This window comes from Eubalaena glacialis, chromosome 16 (assembly GCF_028564815.1).
Source record: "Eubalaena glacialis isolate mEubGla1 chromosome 16, mEubGla1.1.hap2.+ XY, whole genome shotgun sequence".
Taxonomy (NCBI): Eukaryota; Metazoa; Chordata; class Mammalia; order Artiodactyla; family Balaenidae; genus Eubalaena; species Eubalaena glacialis.
Window position 1 is genome coordinate 56,617,602 of NC_083731.1, and position 18,327 is coordinate 56,635,928.

An 18,327-nucleotide genomic window follows, 5' to 3' on the forward strand; every position below is an offset into this window, starting at 1 on the left:
GAAGCTGTAGCCATCCTGGGCTCACATGGGGCAGCCTGCTGTAGAATGCTTATGCCAGAGAAAGCAGAAATGAGATGCAAAGAATCAGGATCTTTCATGACAACTCTGAGTAACTAAATTAAACTAGCTGAAATCTACTGTGCTTCTGGTAGTGAAGTCAGTCAGTACTTTAGTGTTTAAGCCAGTTTGAGCTGCGTTTTCTGTTATTTGCAACCAGATGCATCTTAAAAGATCCACTGCACATTTTATAAGGAAGGGAATGCCTGTTTTTCGATCAAATTACATTAATAGAGTGCTAAAACAACATATACAAGTTTTGAATATTTTTTGCTGTCATATTTAGTAGTGTTACCATACTAAGAACTGCTATTTGGCTTCAGGTTGTTTTGTAAGAAATGTGGCAAGCTGTGTAAGTCAGTTTATTCTGTAATTACAGGGAGGCATCAGTATGCTGTAATTGCCATTCTACAGAAGGCAATTAGTATGGGGTTAGTACCAGATGAACAAGAAAAATAACATTCAGCAAATAAAACATAGAGCAAAACAATGTATTTAATAGTGCACTGGTTTTATTGATGGCAGAAGAAAAAATTCTTTCACTTGTAAAAGGTATTTGCTTTATTTATTGTATTTTTTCCCCATTCTTTATGTGGGTTGAATTTTTTCCCCCTAAAATCTGTCTTTTAGTTCTCCAAATAATAATATCCACCATGGCTCCATCTTATTCTGAAGGGAAAGTAGGAGGTCTATCAACAGGTTTTGACCAGGATGTTTCAGTCAACAGCTCCTTTCTTCACAAAGACTCTATTTAAAAAGAGAGGAAGAAAGTGAAACTGAACCCTCAAATTGACTTTTCCATACGCAAGATACACTGCTGAAACTTACCTGTAAATGTGAAGTGTATGTATAAGTATCAATAGATCACAAGTAGAGCAAATTGGACACTATTAATTCATAAACATAATTTCTATAAATCAGTATGTAAACAAAAAGCAAAATCTTTTAAAATAATTTTTTCTTCTAGAAATTCTTAAAGTACATCTCTGTCACTGTTAGTCCCTCTATTGCTAGCATGTGGACTTCAGGAATTCGGATTAACTGAGTAGAGTTTAACAGAGGATGACCTAAAAAATATGCAGTCTGCCAATGCACATCTACCCCCATTCTACCCACCTCCATTTCCCCTTTGAACACCTTTGAGCTGGTTTAGCCTCACAAGTGATTTACTTGAGTCTGTCGCCTCCCCCTGCCTGCTCCCCACCTTTATCAGATACCACGCTAGTAGAAACACTCTGGGTGGTGACAACAGAAAAGGCTGAGAGGGGTGGTGAGAGAAGCCTTGTTTGCTCCAGTCCTATTTCAGTCTCCTGGATGAAAGAATGGTTGGGCAGGGATGGGTAGCATTCCCATGGCTGCATTCAAACAGTGCAGAAGTCTTCTGAGGTAAATAGTCTCCTGATTAGAAAATAAAGAGCTTTGGGTACTATTATCCTCATACAATGCCTATCCTGCTGGCATCACGGGGTCCTGTAATAATAGCTACCTTTATGGCAATCACTTCCCTGACCTTGATTTGAAAAATTTTGCAAAAAGATGCTGATCTAGATTGCCAAAAAAAAAAAAAAAAAAAAAGCCATTTAAAAATCCATCTTTTACCAGCTACAAATGGTGCTAAAACCTGGACCTTAGAAAATAAACAAAGTCATGGTATTTATATAGTAGTCTATGCTTAGTTATTAGTTTCAAGGTTTCTGGTTAATATGCAAAACTGTGAAGACTACTCTTTCATAAAACAAATAAGAAACTAGAAATGAAATTAAAAGTGAGTCACCATTTATTAAACCACTTTGCATACTTAGCCTTAACCTCCACGGCACTAGGGAGCTTCCTGCTGATGTGTGTGACAAGGTCTTTCTACACAGGTGTGCCATTTCTCTCCTTTTACAGCAGGACACGAGGCTGTAACTCTTTGACTGGACCAGTGCAATAGCTTCTTAGATTCTTTCCCTCCTGGTGTTGTAATCCATCCTACATCCAACAGCAATATTTATTTCTTTTTTTTTTTAATTGAGGTATTGTTAATTTACAATGTTGTGTTAGTTTCAAGTGTACAGCAAAGTGCATCAACCATATGTATACATTTATCTCCTCTTTTCTGGATTTCCTTCCCATTTAGGTCACCACAGGGCATTGAGTAGAGTTCCCTGTGCTATACAGTAGGTTCTCATTAGTTATCTATTTTATACATAGCAGTATATATATGTCATAACAGCAATATTTCTTAAGCTTAATTTTAATCATATAATTCTTATTCAGAAGTTCATGATAGCACCGAACACATCAAAGTCAAACTCTTAACGTGTCTAAAGCCATACTCTTCTGCCACCACCAATAACTGGTATCTAATTCCTAGGACTCCAATCATGTCAGAAACCTCTCCAAATGCACATAGTTCTGGTCATTTTCATTGATTAAATAACTATGTATACTTTCTCTATCCATATATGCTCTTATCTCTAAGTTGTCTGTAACAATGACGAGCCCAGGAACTAGAGGTTTTGGGCCCTCTCTCCCCTCAGGGGGTGAATCCGACTTGCCAGAACTCTTTCTCAGACCTAGGCCTATTTCCCACATTGCCCCCAGAGACCTCCTCCTCCACTGAGCCCTAACTCCCAGCTATCTCTTGCTTTTGCTAAGCACTGATGTTGTCCTTAGTACCAGGCTCAAGCAGAATCTAATTCCCTTTCCACTTTTGGGGAAGTATATGAGTATGTAGGGGTGGGCGGTGGTGGCGATGGTATAGAAGGCTTGTAAGAAACCTTCTTAGGATAATCAAAGAATGTAAATTACACATCAACAACTTTAAATCTTTGATTTAATACACTGATTTAAAAAACACTTACTTAGCAGCTACTATGTGTCATTCATCACCTAGCAAAGTACCCAAAACATAAAGATTATGACTACGAAATTATGTTTTTTAGAAGTGATAAAAGAAAGTGTCTTAAGTGTTTCTCACTATCTTGAATAATTTTAAATAACAAAATCTTACAAAAATTTCAGCATATATTAGAATTCATGCTTATATTTGCTGGGAGTCAAATGGCTGGATACAGTGTATATCTTCTTTTTAAATGTTTAAGTTAAATGGAAACCAGGAATGAGGAAATAAAAAGAAAATACACTACCAAATGTAAAATAGACAGCTAGTGGGAAGCACAGGGAGATCAGCTCCGTGCTTTGTGACCACCTAGAGGGGTGGGTGGGATAGGGAGGGTGGGAGGGAGACGCAAGAGGGAGGGGATATGGGGATACATGTATGCATGTGGCAGATTCACTTTGTTGTACAACAGAAACTAACACAGTATTGTGAAGCAATTATACTCCAATAAAGATGTATTAAAAAATAATAAAAAAAATAAAAGGCCTATGTTGAAAACCTTTCATTTAAAATTGTATCTTAAGAAAAAAAAGTAATAAATATATCAACTTAAAAAAAAAAGAAAATAATATATTCAGTTTGTGACAAAAGCAAAAAGTATAATTCTTATTGCTGAACCTCCCATTCAAAGATAGTATATTTAATTCTACTTCATAATTTTTCATAACATATGTTTGAACTAAGTACAAAAATGAATAAATAAGTTTTTTCAACCAAGATCACGTGTGTCTTACTAATTAATTTTTAGAGTAAATTCTGCAGTGAGGTTTTTTTAGTGATACCATCATGGGACTGTCCCCCACCAAAATTAATTTTCTTACTATGAGGATTTCCATGTCAACAGTATAATCCAAAGCAAGCATCCGGGAAATATGGACGTTTTTGCTCAGGGAACATAGAGAACCACTTAGATTGTAACGTTTTAGTTGATTAGGAATAATTTGCACTGTACAGTTTGATACAAATAAGCTACAATTACCCCAGGGCTATGGTTTATAATTTACTTTTAAGCAGTGTACTCTTTTTCAAAGGAAATTTTTGATGGAACCCTAATGTATAAAACATATGAAAGACACTAAAGAAGAGGCCAGAGGACTGAGAGTTCTACCCATTGGCTACACTCTCACTCACTCCCACCATCTTCTCTCTACTTCTAGCCCTCCTTTCAACAGCCCTAAGGCACCCCTGAAGAGCCCTAGAGTCCTGCATCCACTGTCCTAGAGCAATCAGAGGGTTGAGAACCTTTGGCCTCATTTTAAAACCTGTTTTAAACAATTTAGAAGACCCTGGGAAGCTAACAGGGAATTCTGTTTTCATTTACCTTAAATAAGATTTAATTATAAGCACACTGAGCTTATTTTAAAAGTGGATGTTCAACCGTGCACAATGTAAAGTTGCTAAGTCCTTACGTATACTTTGATTCTGCTTTGGTCAATTCTTGCATGCTACAGAAAAATGCCCAAAGTCAAGAAGTAGCTCTTCTGTGATACTGTGGACAATAGGTCACGTTTGTTTACTTGACAGCCTTGTATTAAGTGCAAAGAAAAACCAACGATAAGAGGAAAAAGGTGCTATACTGGCTTACTCGGGTAAATCAGAAGTCAAATAGCATCAGGCTTCTGCTCCAGGCACACTATTACATAAGGAGCAAAGGGCTAGAAAATATAAGAAAACATTTCTTCATTTAGGATGACAGAACTAATTTTTAACCAATGAAAGAGCTTTGGGGAAGCTGCGGGAGATATAAGACTCTGGAACAGTGCTGTCCAGAAATATAATGTGAGACATACGTAATTCTTACTTTTCTAGTAGCCACATTAAAAAGTAAAAATAAACAGGTGAAATTATTGTAATAACTTTTTATTTAACCCAATCTATTAAAAATATTATCATTTTGATATATAAATAATAAAAATTATTGAGTTTTTTTTCAAACTAAGTCTGAAATCTGGTATGCATTTTTTATTTATAGCACATCTCAATTCAGGCTAGCTGCATTTCAAGTGCTAAACAGTCTTGGCTGGTTTGAGAGTCACTTAGTAGGGGACAAATACAATGTGGATAACAGCATTATCAGAATGAACAGCTGAAATAAGGAATAAGGAAATAAGGAAATAAGGAATTGGGAACAATTTCTTAAAAATTCTCAATAGTCTTGCTACTAAGAAGAGACTAAGAAAAAAGATATAAAGTCTAAAATAGTCTTATGTGATGTATAACAAAAGCTGTAACGGGAAAACTCTAATTATTAAAAAAAAATATTCAAAAACCCTGGCATAAGGAAAAGATAGAAATGTTACCAAAGATGGTGAAAGTATTTCTTTCTAAAAACATATTAAGAAGTAAGGTCTTTGTTCATCAAAATGAGATGTCTTAGATTGGTCCTATAATTTGCTGACTTTGTTATATTTCTCTTCCTTCCTACTGAAGATGATTTTCAGATACCAACTCTCTTTCTGAAACTCTAAGATGAAAGTTTCTGGATCGACAGCATAAGGCCCCAAAATTACATCTCAATAAGCAGTCATGTTGTCTTCATCCAATTCCTGAAGATATATATATAACATTTCCTCTTTCTTAAAAAGGACTGAAATCAACTAAACAAAAAATAAACTCAATTACCCAGGTTGATAATTATTTAGTCCTTTGTTTTCTTTCATCTTCTTCCTGCTTTCAAACCTATAGTCATTTCACTGATTGTCATCACCTCCAATAGAAAAGAGTAGGTATAGAGAGAAAAGGGGATTAGGGATAGCATTTGCGGGGAAAGGTTTGGAGAAAAAGTAGTTTGTAACTATGGTATTATCTTAAATACTTTATAATTGAAAGTAGTTTTAAAACATTAGTTTTCTTCTATTACAGGCAAACCCCAGAGATATTGAGGGCTCAGTTCCAGACCACCACAATAAAGTGAATATCGCAATAAAGTAATCACCCTAAGTTTTTGGTTTCCCAGTGCATATAAAAGTTATATTTACACTATACTGTTGTCTATTGAGTATGCAATAGCCTTATGTCTAAAAAACGATGTACATGCCTTAATTAAAAATACTTTATTGCTAAAAAGTGCTAACCATCATCTGAGCCTTCAGTGAGTCATAATCATTTTGCAATAGTAACATCAAAGATCACTGACCACAGATCACCATAACAAATATAATAATAATGAAGAAGTTTGAAATATTGTGAGGATTACCAAAATGTGACACAGAGACAGAAAAGTGAGCAAATGCTGTTAGAAAAATGGCACTGATAGAATTGCTTGATGCTGGGTTGCCAGAACTTCCAATTTGTAAAAAATGCAATATCTGTGAAGTGCAATACAATGAAGCACAATAAAATGAGGTAGGTCTATATGTTATTATGAAATATTATATATATAATATTTATATATTATATATAATAATAATATATATATTATTATATATAATATAATATGTTATATATAACTGGACTTATATATTTAACATGATAGTATCTTTCTTTACATGGAAAGCTCCTCACAATGTCAACTTTACCTTCTCACATTAGGTCCGAGCCCGGGGAGGTTGGTAGAACTGCTGGGTTGGCCGAGTGGATCGTCTTGGCTGGCCATCACCTCCTCTACGGAATTCAAGAGTTTGGTCATAGGTGGCTTCTTCTTCCTATTTGCAAAGAGTAGTGATTTAACATGTTCAAAACAGTTCCAAGTTTCCTACATTAAATACATTTTATGGTCCCCATTTTGATATACCCTCTTAAGCTGCCCTGGGATTCACATCTGTCAAGTTTTATAATAGTGGGCGGCAGGGGAAAGAAAAAAAAAGGCAAGGACATTGTTAAAACTCTTTTGGTCCTTGTTAATAGAAGAATGAAATTTATAGTGGTAACATTAGAATCAAATTTAATTCTAGAAAAGGAAACTATTTCCACATAATAATATGGCTATCTCCTCAAATGACTTGACACAATGTGGTGAAAACACAGAAAAGCGAGCAATGTAATACAATTTTAATTGAATATTTGGGCTTCTAAATATTTCCAGGTATTTATCATGGAAAGGGGTTTTGGTAAGATATGGAAAAGGGATTGAGGAGCCAGAGAACGTTCACCAGCTGTTTGTCCTCATCTGATGAAATCTCCAACATCGTTAAGAACCTTACATCTAGAGACAGGAGAAAATAATGGATTGGAATGAGGAGAGAAATACAATTTACATATAAAGAAAGCTTCATGCAAGACACAGCAATCACCACGGTAAGACGCAAACTGTTTTCTTCTCATATTCTTTCTTACTAAGGGGGTAGAACCAGCAGTTCAAGGAATGGCATGGATACATTAGTATAAGCAGAATAAACAGCAGAAACAGTATAGTTAATTACAATATTTGAAAAGGACTTAGAAGCAACAGAAATGTAGCCAAAGGCCACACTGGTTTCTTACTGAGTGCTGCCATCCTGTTATTTTAGTGTTTTAAGTTAATGCAGCTGTGGAGTATGTTCCCTTCAGAGAGAGAAAAAAATTGGCTCTCATTTTTGTTTATGAAAGAAACAGTATCTATTTCAAAAGTAGAGTTTAAATTCCAGCTGAATTATCAGAGCACAATAATTTGCATGATTTAGGAAATTTATCCTATTTCCTCCTCCTCCTCCTTACTTTATCATTGAATCTTCTGTCCCAAAAGATTGCTTTCCTTTGACCGTAATAGCAAATGGAGTTATATGAAAGACTGAGTTCTACTCTTTAATTTTTACAGATCAATTATTGCAATTTTACTTGATGCAAGTAGAAAGATGCTATGATAATTTGATCAAATCCTATTATTTAGAAATGATATTTAATATTTGGCACAAACATATCACTCATTAATAGGCATTCTCCACAGTATTCTTAAGAACCGTTATCTCCATTTTATATAAAGGACACTGAAGTCCAGGAAAGCTTTGTGACTTTGCCCTAATACTTCGAAGATAAATCTGAGTTTTGATTCAGACACTGCTATTTAAATCCTTAAGTCTCAGTCTGCATGTAAAAGAAATAAACTAATTGCCAAAAATTAATGATCACCCTTAAGGGGCCATCATCACCTAAATAAGAGAATAGAGAAATCTGACAATATATCTGGCATAACTCAATAACAACATTTTTGAGACAAACTTCCAGATTAGTTCTCCTTTCTCTATGCCCCTTTCATTAATAATCAATCTCAAAATGGTTAGAAGCATCAGATATTATGTCTATAATTTAGTAAAGCAATTAAAATGCGGGAAGAAAAACTAAAGTGCTCAGGAAAGAAGAGAAATATTTTTTATTAATATGGTCACTGCTCTGAATGATTATTGTCAAATCTTATAGCTAAATTTGAAAAGAAACTATTTATTTTTATGACATATGACATTTGAAACTGTGCATATTAACTGAGAAGGATGAAAATATGTTTGCTGCTGTAGAAGGTGAAGTAATTATTCTAGGAATTAGAATGGAATATTATTCTTCTCCACACCCAGCTGCAAAACTGGTTAGAGGACATCTAAAAACCTGTATACTTTATCAATAAAATATAGTGTTAAAGGTAGGACACTACATTTACTGAGTGAGTGAGCTGGATTTATATAATAAATATGACATTGCTATTTGAAAAACTATCTCTACTGTTTAAAAGAATCTCAGACTATACTAGCCATAACCAATTAAATGGTTTTATAGAGATGACCAACCATGAGATTTCTTTCACATTATTTGATGTCTTCACAATCATTTTATACAAAATGGAAGCAAAAAATAAAAATAATTCTGACAGCTTGGTTTTCAGTTGTCAAAGGCACAATCTTGCTCTTTTAGCTTTGAAATATTCTTCCCACAGAGTAGTCAGGGGCAAACCTGGTTACTCACAAAAACCACTTCATACAGTTTAGAGCTAGTAATTTTTAGCACTGAATGAGCACCTCTTTCCATATAACACACAGCTCAATTTAATAGATCAGTTTATTTGGAGTCATCTTTGAATAAAATTTATACCTTTATCTTCTTCCTTTAGTTTCACTACTCTGTAACAGCTTTAGAACTAAAAAAAATTTTAATTTCACAGTTCATGAACATTTTTAAAAAATCTGACAGTATTTTGAGCTGGCACAGTCCTGGAATGCTACCTGGTCTGTCCCCTTAGATTTGACAGATGAGGAATCTCTAAACCCAGAGAGGTGATGTTCCCAAGTCACAGAGCTCACTAGAGGAAGAGTCCAGACCAGGGCCATTTTGTTTCTGACTCAGACAAGGCTCTTTAAAAGACTGGTGATAACGTTTATAAAAATGGAACTGACCAATGCCATCTTCACCAAAGCTTTTGATATTTAGAACCATTTTATTGGGACTCAGATTTTTGCTCACCATGCTATCAGATTTACCTGGTTTTAAAATACTAAATAAATAATATTCAAAATGTGCCCTCTTTTTATGCCAATATTTAGTAGTTTATTATTCCTTTTAATGAAAAGATACATATGCAATAATCATTGTGACACCAAACATGAATGAAGTGATATGTTGAAAGGAAAAAAAGAGTCACAGCACCAATGCAAAAAGGAGATACACAACTTCACCTATAAAACACATTTGACGGGTCACAACTACACCTTTCCTGCATATCATTTTTAGTCTCTCATTAGCACAAACTACATCTTGAGTGAGAATACAGACAAATACATTATTTCCTCATTTATAAATGAGCTGTTGGAAAAGCTCATTGTAAATCAGTTACTTCGAACCTGGAACATACTTCAGTAGGAGGTGTGAAACACATTTAAATACAGGTCAGGTTCTCTGTTCCACAAATAAAGGTGATGTGCAGATAAGCATATAAACCACCACTCTAAAGAAGGTGGTGGATCTGGTGGTTCTCAACTGGGAGTGATTTCCCTACCCCACTGAGTGGGGGTGCGGGGGAGGTAGCCAATGTCTGGAGACATTTTTGGTTGCTATATCTGAGGGGTGCTACTGGCAGCTAGTGGGTCTGGAGACATTTTTGGTTATTACAAGCTGAAGGAGTAGGTGGGGGGAGTTGTTACTACATCCAGTAGGTAGAGACCAAGGATGCTCGCTAGGTAAATGAAGGAGGAGGAAACTTCCTATTCCTAAGTGCCAGGACAGCCTGGAAAATAATTCTGAAATTCAGGAAGTTTGGGTTTGCCACCCTTTCCCTTTTCCTTTTCGGATATTTCTTCTGCCTCTGTCTCTAATGCCTAAAAGCTGCGTTTATGGAAATTCTGTGGGGAGGTCTCTATTCGCTGACAATATTATGTTTTCCTCTGCTTCAGCAACATGTTCATACTTACTTAACTTACTGAATTGCCTTATCTTACATTACCATTTCTTCAGCATTTTTGCACAGCCATGACTTTGTAAGGAGAAAACAATTATTGATTACTGGTGGGAATAGGGAACAGGGATGGCCATTCTCTTCACAAAAAACTTGGAAAAACTTATTAATATTGTCACCTCTAATAGCTATTTTGTGTGAAATTTAATAAAAATTTTTCTAGTCAGTTCCTTTTAACAATTTGCATAGTAGTCACAAAAACACAAGCCAGCATACAAAATGTATACAACGTACCCTCAACAATAATCCTTGAACTCTGAATATTTTGAACACTGAAATCTTAATGAGTACATATCTCCTTGAGTGATTCACGTATGAACTACTTATGAATTTCCAGACCACATTTGCCTGTCTGGTTAACTTGTGTAGTCAGTTTATAGAAATAGAAACTAATTTTAATATAAAACCTAAGCAAACAATAATTTTAAAGACAAACCTGCTTTCCCAAAACATCATGTAATAAAGGCAAAATAGGGACAGTAAAAAGATCATTGGTTGCCAAGGGTTGGGGGGGTGGGATGGAGGGATGAATATGCAAAGCACAGGAAGATTTTTAGGGCAGTGAAACTATCCTGTACGATACTATTATGGTAGATACATGTCACAATACATTTGTCCAAACCCAATGTACACCATGAGTGAACCCTAAGGTAAACTATGGACTCTGGAAAATAATGATGAGTTAATGTAGGTCTACCAATTGTAACAAGTGTACAACTGATAGATGGTGGGGGATGTTGATAAACGGGAGAGGCTATGCATGTGTGGGGGTGAAGAGTATATGGGAAATCCCGTACCCCTCTCAGTTTTGCTGTGAATCTAAAACTCCTCTATAAAATAAAGTCTAAAACAAACAAACAAAAAAAACAGGCTGTAAAGTAGGCCACATCAGTGGGATACTTTGTGCCTCATATATTGTTGATGTGGTAGATACTTAATATTTGATGAAATATTTGTTGACCTGCCTTATTAAAATGGCACATCTTGATCCATTCAGATTCTTCCTGTGGTTACCCGTAACTAAAATATGAGAATTAAATTTCTTTCATCCTTGGGATGCCATCAGCATTAATAATGTATGAAAACCACTTTGAAGATTATTGAGCTTTCTGAATTGGCTCTAGGTTGTGTTTAATTTTGATTATACCTTGGATATTCATAACATTTTCTCTTGGTTTCCACTGGAAAACTTTGACCTTTGATTTTACTTTTTAGTCCAAGTAATGAAATAAAGTACCTCTGCCCCATTCAAAAACAAAAACAAAAAATCATATAATGGATTCCAAAAGTAGAACTTAAAATATTTTAAGTAATCTATTTTAGATCAATTATACTAATATTCTATTATATTAGAGTAACTGAAAATTGAAGAGTAATAAAGTAATTGAAGATTATGGATAACAGCTGTGCTTACAGGAGTGAAGTATTATGATTAACACCGAACCTTAGTTTACCAATTATTCTTGTTTAAAAATATATTACAATTCCATATTTACAACTCCACCACAAAATAAACTGGGTCTGTGGTAGCCTGGAACCACAGACTACAAAACAGATAGTTTCTGTAAAGAACAGTTAGTCCAAATAACTAAGAAGCTATAATTTGCTCAAGTAATTAGTACCATAACCTGAGTTAGTAGGTCTTCTGATTCATAGTCCTGTCTGCCCTTCACACTATGCTTCCAAGTAATAAGGGCAAGAAATACAGATACAGTGAATGCCAGAATTGGAAAAGGATTTGGGGATAATCTAATTGAGCAGATTTAAATTTTAAAAATCATCATTATCATCATCTATTTTTGGGGTAAATGTGACACTCTTCTTTCAAATGAAATTTTATATAGAATTCCAATATAAAATAGATGGGCTCAGGTTACAGTGGGTGTTTTTACATGTGCATGACAGCAGTATCCCCTTGGCTTTCTCTTCTTTAGTTCTTCCAAGTTCTGTAACCCCTAAAGCACAAAAACTAAAATCCAACCTGGTTCAACCTCTGCTGTACACTAGGAACCAGCTAGGTTGAGTGGGTTGATTAATATAAAGAAAATGAGCTGCTGAAAGAACAGGAACGGGAACACAGGCCCCTGACTCAGTTCAGAGACCGTTGCCTTTGCGTGTTATCACAGGGAAATCTAAACCCTGTTTTTGACTTCTATGAATTAAATTTCTCATTTGGCGATACAAACTCACCTTCTATACCTAAATGGGGAAAAATAAAATTCTCAGGCTTCATTAAACATAAGCAAAATAAGCAAATTTTATGATAATAAACTAATTTATCTGTTTTTCAAACTTTGAGTAAAATAAGATACCATTTTACAATAAAGTGTAATGCAGAATTATAATCCCTCTTTCCCTCAGAGCAGCTCTAAGATAATCTCTTTAATATACCACATCCACTAATAATTTATTTTAACCAAATATTTTGTGGCAGAAAAAACACCACACTGCTACATGTAAAAGAATGAAATTAGAACACTCCTTAACACCATACACAAAAATAAACTCAAAATGGATTAGAGACCTAAATGTAAGACAAGACACTATAAAACTCTTTGAGGAAAACATAGGAAGAACAGTCTTTGACATAAATCACAGCAAGATCTTTTTGATCCACCTCCTAGAGTAATGGAAATAAAAACAAAAATAAACAAATGGGACCTAATGAAACTTCAAAGCTTTTGCAAAGCAAAGGAAACTACAAACAAGATGAAAAAACAACCCTCAGAATGGGAGAAAATATTTGCAAATGAATCAATGGACAAAGGATTAATCTCCAAAATATATAAACAGCTCATGCAGCTCAATAACAAAAAAACAAACAACCCAATCAAAAAATGGGCAGAAGACCTAAATAGACATTTCTCCGAAGGAGACATACAGATGGCCAAGAGGCACATGAAAAGCTACTCAACATCACTAATTATTAGAGAAATTCAAATCAAAAATACAATGAGGTATCACCTCACACCAGTTAGAATGGGCATCATCAGAAAATCTAAAAACAACAAATGCTGGAGAGGGTGTGGAGAAAAGGGAACACTCTTGCACTGTTGGTGGGAATGTAAATTGATACAGCCACTATGGAGAACAGTATGGAGGTTCCTTTAAAAACTAAAAATAGAATTACCATATGACCCAGCAATCCCACTACTGGGCATATACCCAGAGAAAACCATAATTCAAAAAGACACATGCACCCCAATGTTCATTGCAGCACTATTTACAATAGTCAGGTCATGGAAGCAACCTAAATGCCCATCGACAGATGAATGGATAAAGAAGATGTAGTACATATACACAATGGAATATTACTCAGCCATAAAAAGGAACGAAATTGGGTCATTTGTAGAGACGTGGATGGATCTAGAGACTGTCATATAGAGTGAAGTAAGTCACAAGGAGAAAAACAAATATCGTACATTAACGCATATATGTGGAACCTAGAAAAATGGTACAGATGAACCAGTTTGCAGGGCAGAAACAGAGACACAGATGTAGAGAACAAACGTATGGACACCAAGGAGGGCAGTGGTGGGGGTAGTGGTGGTGGTGTGATGAATTAGGAGAGTGGGATTGACATATATACACTAATATGTATAAAATGGATAACTAATAAGAACCTGCTGTATAAAAAAATAAATAAAATTAAATTAAAAAAAACAACCGCCCACACTGATTCAAGACAAGAAACAAAATTGGATTCAAAATCTAATTACTAAGCAACTAGTCCAAAATGCATGGCTGACAATATAATGGTTTTGTTTTTCCTCCTTTCACTGCCATTTTAATAGAAAAAGAATATAAACTTCTATATTACAAAGTATATTTCATATTTTTTTAACAGAAACTTAAAAAGCACTAACTTTATAAAATAAATGGATGTTTAAAAGCAAATTCTGGATGGTACTCCATCAATGTGGGGAAAAAGTGTTCTAGGGTACAAATACCCATTTGACTATGGGTACAAAGTATCAGTGAATACAGAGAAGAAATTCCAAGTGAATAGTGTTCTGACCGCTATGATCTTTTGGTCTCTATACCACCTCACTTACGATTCAGAGGCTGATCTGCGGATCAGTTCCCCCAAATAAGCAGTGATTGTCTTCAATCTATTATTAAGAAAGTTTTGTTCTATTTCCACTTGCCCTCCAGGCCCAGCCAAGGATGCCACCTGGTCGATATTAGCATTTCTTGGAAGAAAATAAATGATATTATTAGTGATCTTCTGGGAAAGTCTGAAAAATTTCAAAGCCATCAGGAGACATCATGGTGCTGATGTCGAAGATCTCGGCGGTGGTGTAGTCTGGTCCTCCCCAAGGAGGGCTGAGAAACATGACATCAACCTTTAAACGAGAAGCCAGCTGCAGGAAATCTCCACAGATGAACTCAATCTTGTCCGCTACCCCATAAATTTCTGCATTATTGCAAGCAAGATCGATCTTAACAGGATCAATATCAACGGCGATCACTCTCTTTCCTGTTAAGGCAAACTGAATGGTATTTCCTCCAACTCCACAAAATGCGTCAACTATGGTGTCACACTAGAAGGACTGGCTGACCCTGCCGGCAATGTGCTCAGCGATCTTCTCGGGTGTAACTGAAAACCAGCCCTCTCTAATTTAATCCCATCGTCAAAGCGGGAGAAGAGCCTGTATCTCTGGGCCCAGTACTTTGCCAGCTCAGGCACAGCAGTGATCTCAGGAGGCAGACCAATTCCCTTTCTGTTCTTGCTTTTATTCTTCTTTTTATTTTCAGCTTCGGCTTCTACCTGAAGACGGTCTGGTGCAGCCTGGGCGGGGCAGTCCCCCTCATCTGTCACTGCTGCTTCTATGCTGTCCCTGTCAGTTTTCTCTGTTCCCACTTCCCCAGCTGGAGACATGGCACGACGCTTTCCAGGTTCTGGATCACTTGTCTCCAGTGGGTCATCCCCTTTTTCAACAGACACTTCTTGTTCCTCTGAACCACTGCTTGTGCGAGTATCTTGCATGTTGTTATGAGAAACTGACTCCTGCGATGCTTTCTCATCCATTGGTTCATTAACCCATTTTAGGAATTTTTCTACCTTACTCAAAGTTTTGCTTTTCTTGAAAAGAGTTTTTCCTGGCTCTTCAGTGAAGAAGATGTGTTTGTTTTTCATATTGATTTGTCTTCTCATGTCCAAGTACTTTGACTTGTACTTCACATTCTTGTGTACATACCTGACCCGCCGGTGACTGAAATTTGAAATTCCACTATATTTTTGTCCTGAGCCATGCTTGAGTCCTAGAAGAGAACCGTCGACATCAAAGTCTGAATCCGGGTTTTCATCGATGTCCAGTTCATGGCTCCTCTTGAGTTTGCTTGGCTTCTGTTCAGGTGGATCTTCACCACTCTCATCTCCATCAGTGCCGATGAGGCATGGTCTGTCTTTGATGGTGTTTGCTTCTGATGACTCTTGTGAATCCTGAGCTGGTTGGCTTGTGCTTCTGTTCCCAGACAAGCTGCTTTCCTTGGTTCCTCCATTACATGATTCACTTTGGCCCGAAGCAAGGCATTCTCTTCTGCTGTTAACTTCACTTAAACACTGATGTCCATCACAACTCACAGAGGGATCTAATCGGCTCTGTTCTACTTCCTCTGAATTCAGACATATTACTAAGTCCATCAAGAATTTCATTATGATCTTTATCACTTGAACTAGAGCTTTCACTACCCATTGATGAAGATGGAGAAGAAAGTTCATCTGCTTTCGTGCGATTTTTGTCTTTCTTGTTGTCAACTACTGTTTTAGACCCACAAGTATCTGTATCACAGCTTTGTGAAGCATCAAAAGTCCAACCCTGAGCTTCCCAATACTGAAACTATTCCAAATAATACCAATACAGCTGGCTATAATGCTGTTCCCATTCCTCCTTTGTATTAGTGATGTTCCAGGGTTCTGAGCACGGCGTCTGACCTATATGCTTTTCTTGCCAGCTTTGCCACAGCAGTTCCCCCTCCGTATTCCTTCCAGTACTTCTCCCAGAGCTCCGTAATTTCCAGCTTTGGAGATAATGTATTTTCAGCAGGAAGATTCTCACCTTCAATGTCTTTTTTGGTTCGAAGTTTATACCTTCTGGTGTTCTCATTCTCAGATGAAGATGGATCATCTGAAGCCAAAATGTCATCTTCCTCACATTCTTGTCTCCAAGATTCTCTCTTAATTTCATCTAAGTACTTCTTTTGATGTTTTTTCTTTTTCTTTTTTCTTTTAACTTTGTTTCTAGTATTCATAGATACCTCAAAATTCTTATGTGCAGACACCCTACCAAACTGAAGTGGCAGTCCTATACTTCTCATGAGTTCAGCCTCAGAATCAAGTTCACGTTCATCTGGGCCTACGTCTTTGCTGTCACGTGACTCTGCAGTGCCCTGGGAACGACCGCCTTCTTCCTCTTCTGTAGCTTGCTCTCCTGCACTGTTGCCATCGTCTTCAACGTAGTAGCCTTTTAATCCCAAACTGCACAATTTCCAATCTTCCACAAACGCCCTGGAGCAGAGGCAGAGGATGCAGGAGCCCTCCCGCAGGTCTTCAAGGAAGAGACACATCTCCACCACAGAGCTCCACTTCTCGCAGTACATCGTAGCGCCTCAGAGGAGGCGGCCACGTGGCAAACGGCGCCGGAAGGCCTCCCAGCTGCTGTTCTGCTGCTAGGGACCGAGGGGAGGACTGGAGGCGCGCCTGGCTGCCAGGGAGGAACGGCAATATAATGTTTTCATTCCTGTATCATGTAGAATTTCAGGAGAACTCTGAGACATTTCACTGTGTTCTGATCTTCTCTTTTTAGAAAAGAGTATATTCTCTAAAGTTACATAAGAATTAGGTAAGGATTATTGATGATTCTATCAGATATTAGGAAATCATCTGAATCCCTACCTCAAGGGTTTTATTCTGTACTCTGCCAACTAAAGCACTACCTAAATAAGACAACTAAACTTTAACATGGAAGAAAACTGGATGTTTCAATGACAGTTAAAGCAAATACAGTACTATCCACCATTGTCTTTCCTCTAACATCGTTAAGATCTTCTACTATTTAATACAAAGTAAACAAGCTATTTTTCGTAGCTTAGACACTCAAGAAAATGCAACTCAACATCAAATGGCTGCATCCATATTTCAAATAGGAGAATATAATACAAAAAAGAGACTAGAAAACGTCACCCTTATCAAACTTCAAATAATAAAAGTACTGATACTCTTCCATTCAAAAACACACCCAACTTTATTTAAAACTTAGAATAGAAAAAAGGGGAATGAATGATTATTCTACTATGTGCCTGGCATTTTATCTCATTTAATCCTTGCAACAATGTTTTGAATTACTTAATCTCATCCTTCTACAGATGAACAAGCTAAGGCTCAGAGTAACTTACCCAAAGTTATGTAAGTGGCCATGCTTCAATAAGACCCCTGGGTTGTCCACTCCAAAGTTCTTTCCATGGCATCACATAGTGTATATTTTACATTTCTCGCTTCAGACAGTTTTGCTTATTTTTTTCTAATAGCTAGCTAAAGACTAATTTTAAATAAGTAGATGGCTTCTGCCCTGAGGCTAGTATAAACAACATTTAATGGTCAGCATCTTTGTTGAAATGCCATAGTGAAGTCCAAAGAATGAATATATGATTTGTAAAAATGTGTACCTCTCTCCAACTCATTTCCTCTTTTAAAGTTAAAGGTTAAATAGATTCTAAAGCTTGTCCAGAAGTCAGGGTAGGAAGCATATTTCTGCTCCAAAAGATGCCAATCTACTCAGATTTCCTTGAGAGATACCTTATCATGGCATTGGTATTTAAGACCTCAGTCTGTTAGGTCAGATCTGAGTCTGAGTTTAGACTCCACCACTTCCTACATGTGTTACTCAACTTCTCTACATCTCAGTTTTCTCACATAGACAACAGTAATCAACTCATAGGTTTACAAGGAGCATTACATGAGATAATACCTAAAAAGAGTTTAGCAAATAAGCCATATATGTTGCCTATTATTCTGAATTAAGTAATTCTT

General features: G+C 36.4%; 2 protein-coding genes across 2 annotated transcripts in view; both read right to left on the reverse strand.

Moving 5' to 3' along the window:
- Window positions 1-566: 566 nt before the first annotated feature.
- TDRD3 (tudor domain containing 3) overlaps window positions 567-18,327 on the reverse strand; it is a 229,216-nt gene continuing 211,455 nt past the window's right edge. Inside the window, exons 13-14 of the mRNA XM_061170837.1 lie at window positions 6,460-6,585; window positions 567-804 (exon numbers count right to left, since the gene is read on the reverse strand). Of these exons, the coding sequence (XP_061026820.1) occupies window positions 6,469-6,585 (117 nt within the window). The 3' untranslated portion in view covers window positions 567-804; window positions 6,460-6,468. The remainder of the gene's footprint in view (window positions 805-6,459; window positions 6,586-18,327) is intronic.
- Window positions 14,255-16,898, reverse strand: LOC133076482 (trimethylguanosine synthase-like). Its single transcript, XM_061171015.1, is given in 5 exon segments — window positions 14,255-14,538; window positions 14,540-14,916; window positions 14,919-15,925; window positions 15,927-16,267; window positions 16,269-16,898. Coding segments are annotated over 5 exon segments (2,547 nt in total). The 3' UTR covers window positions 14,255-14,346.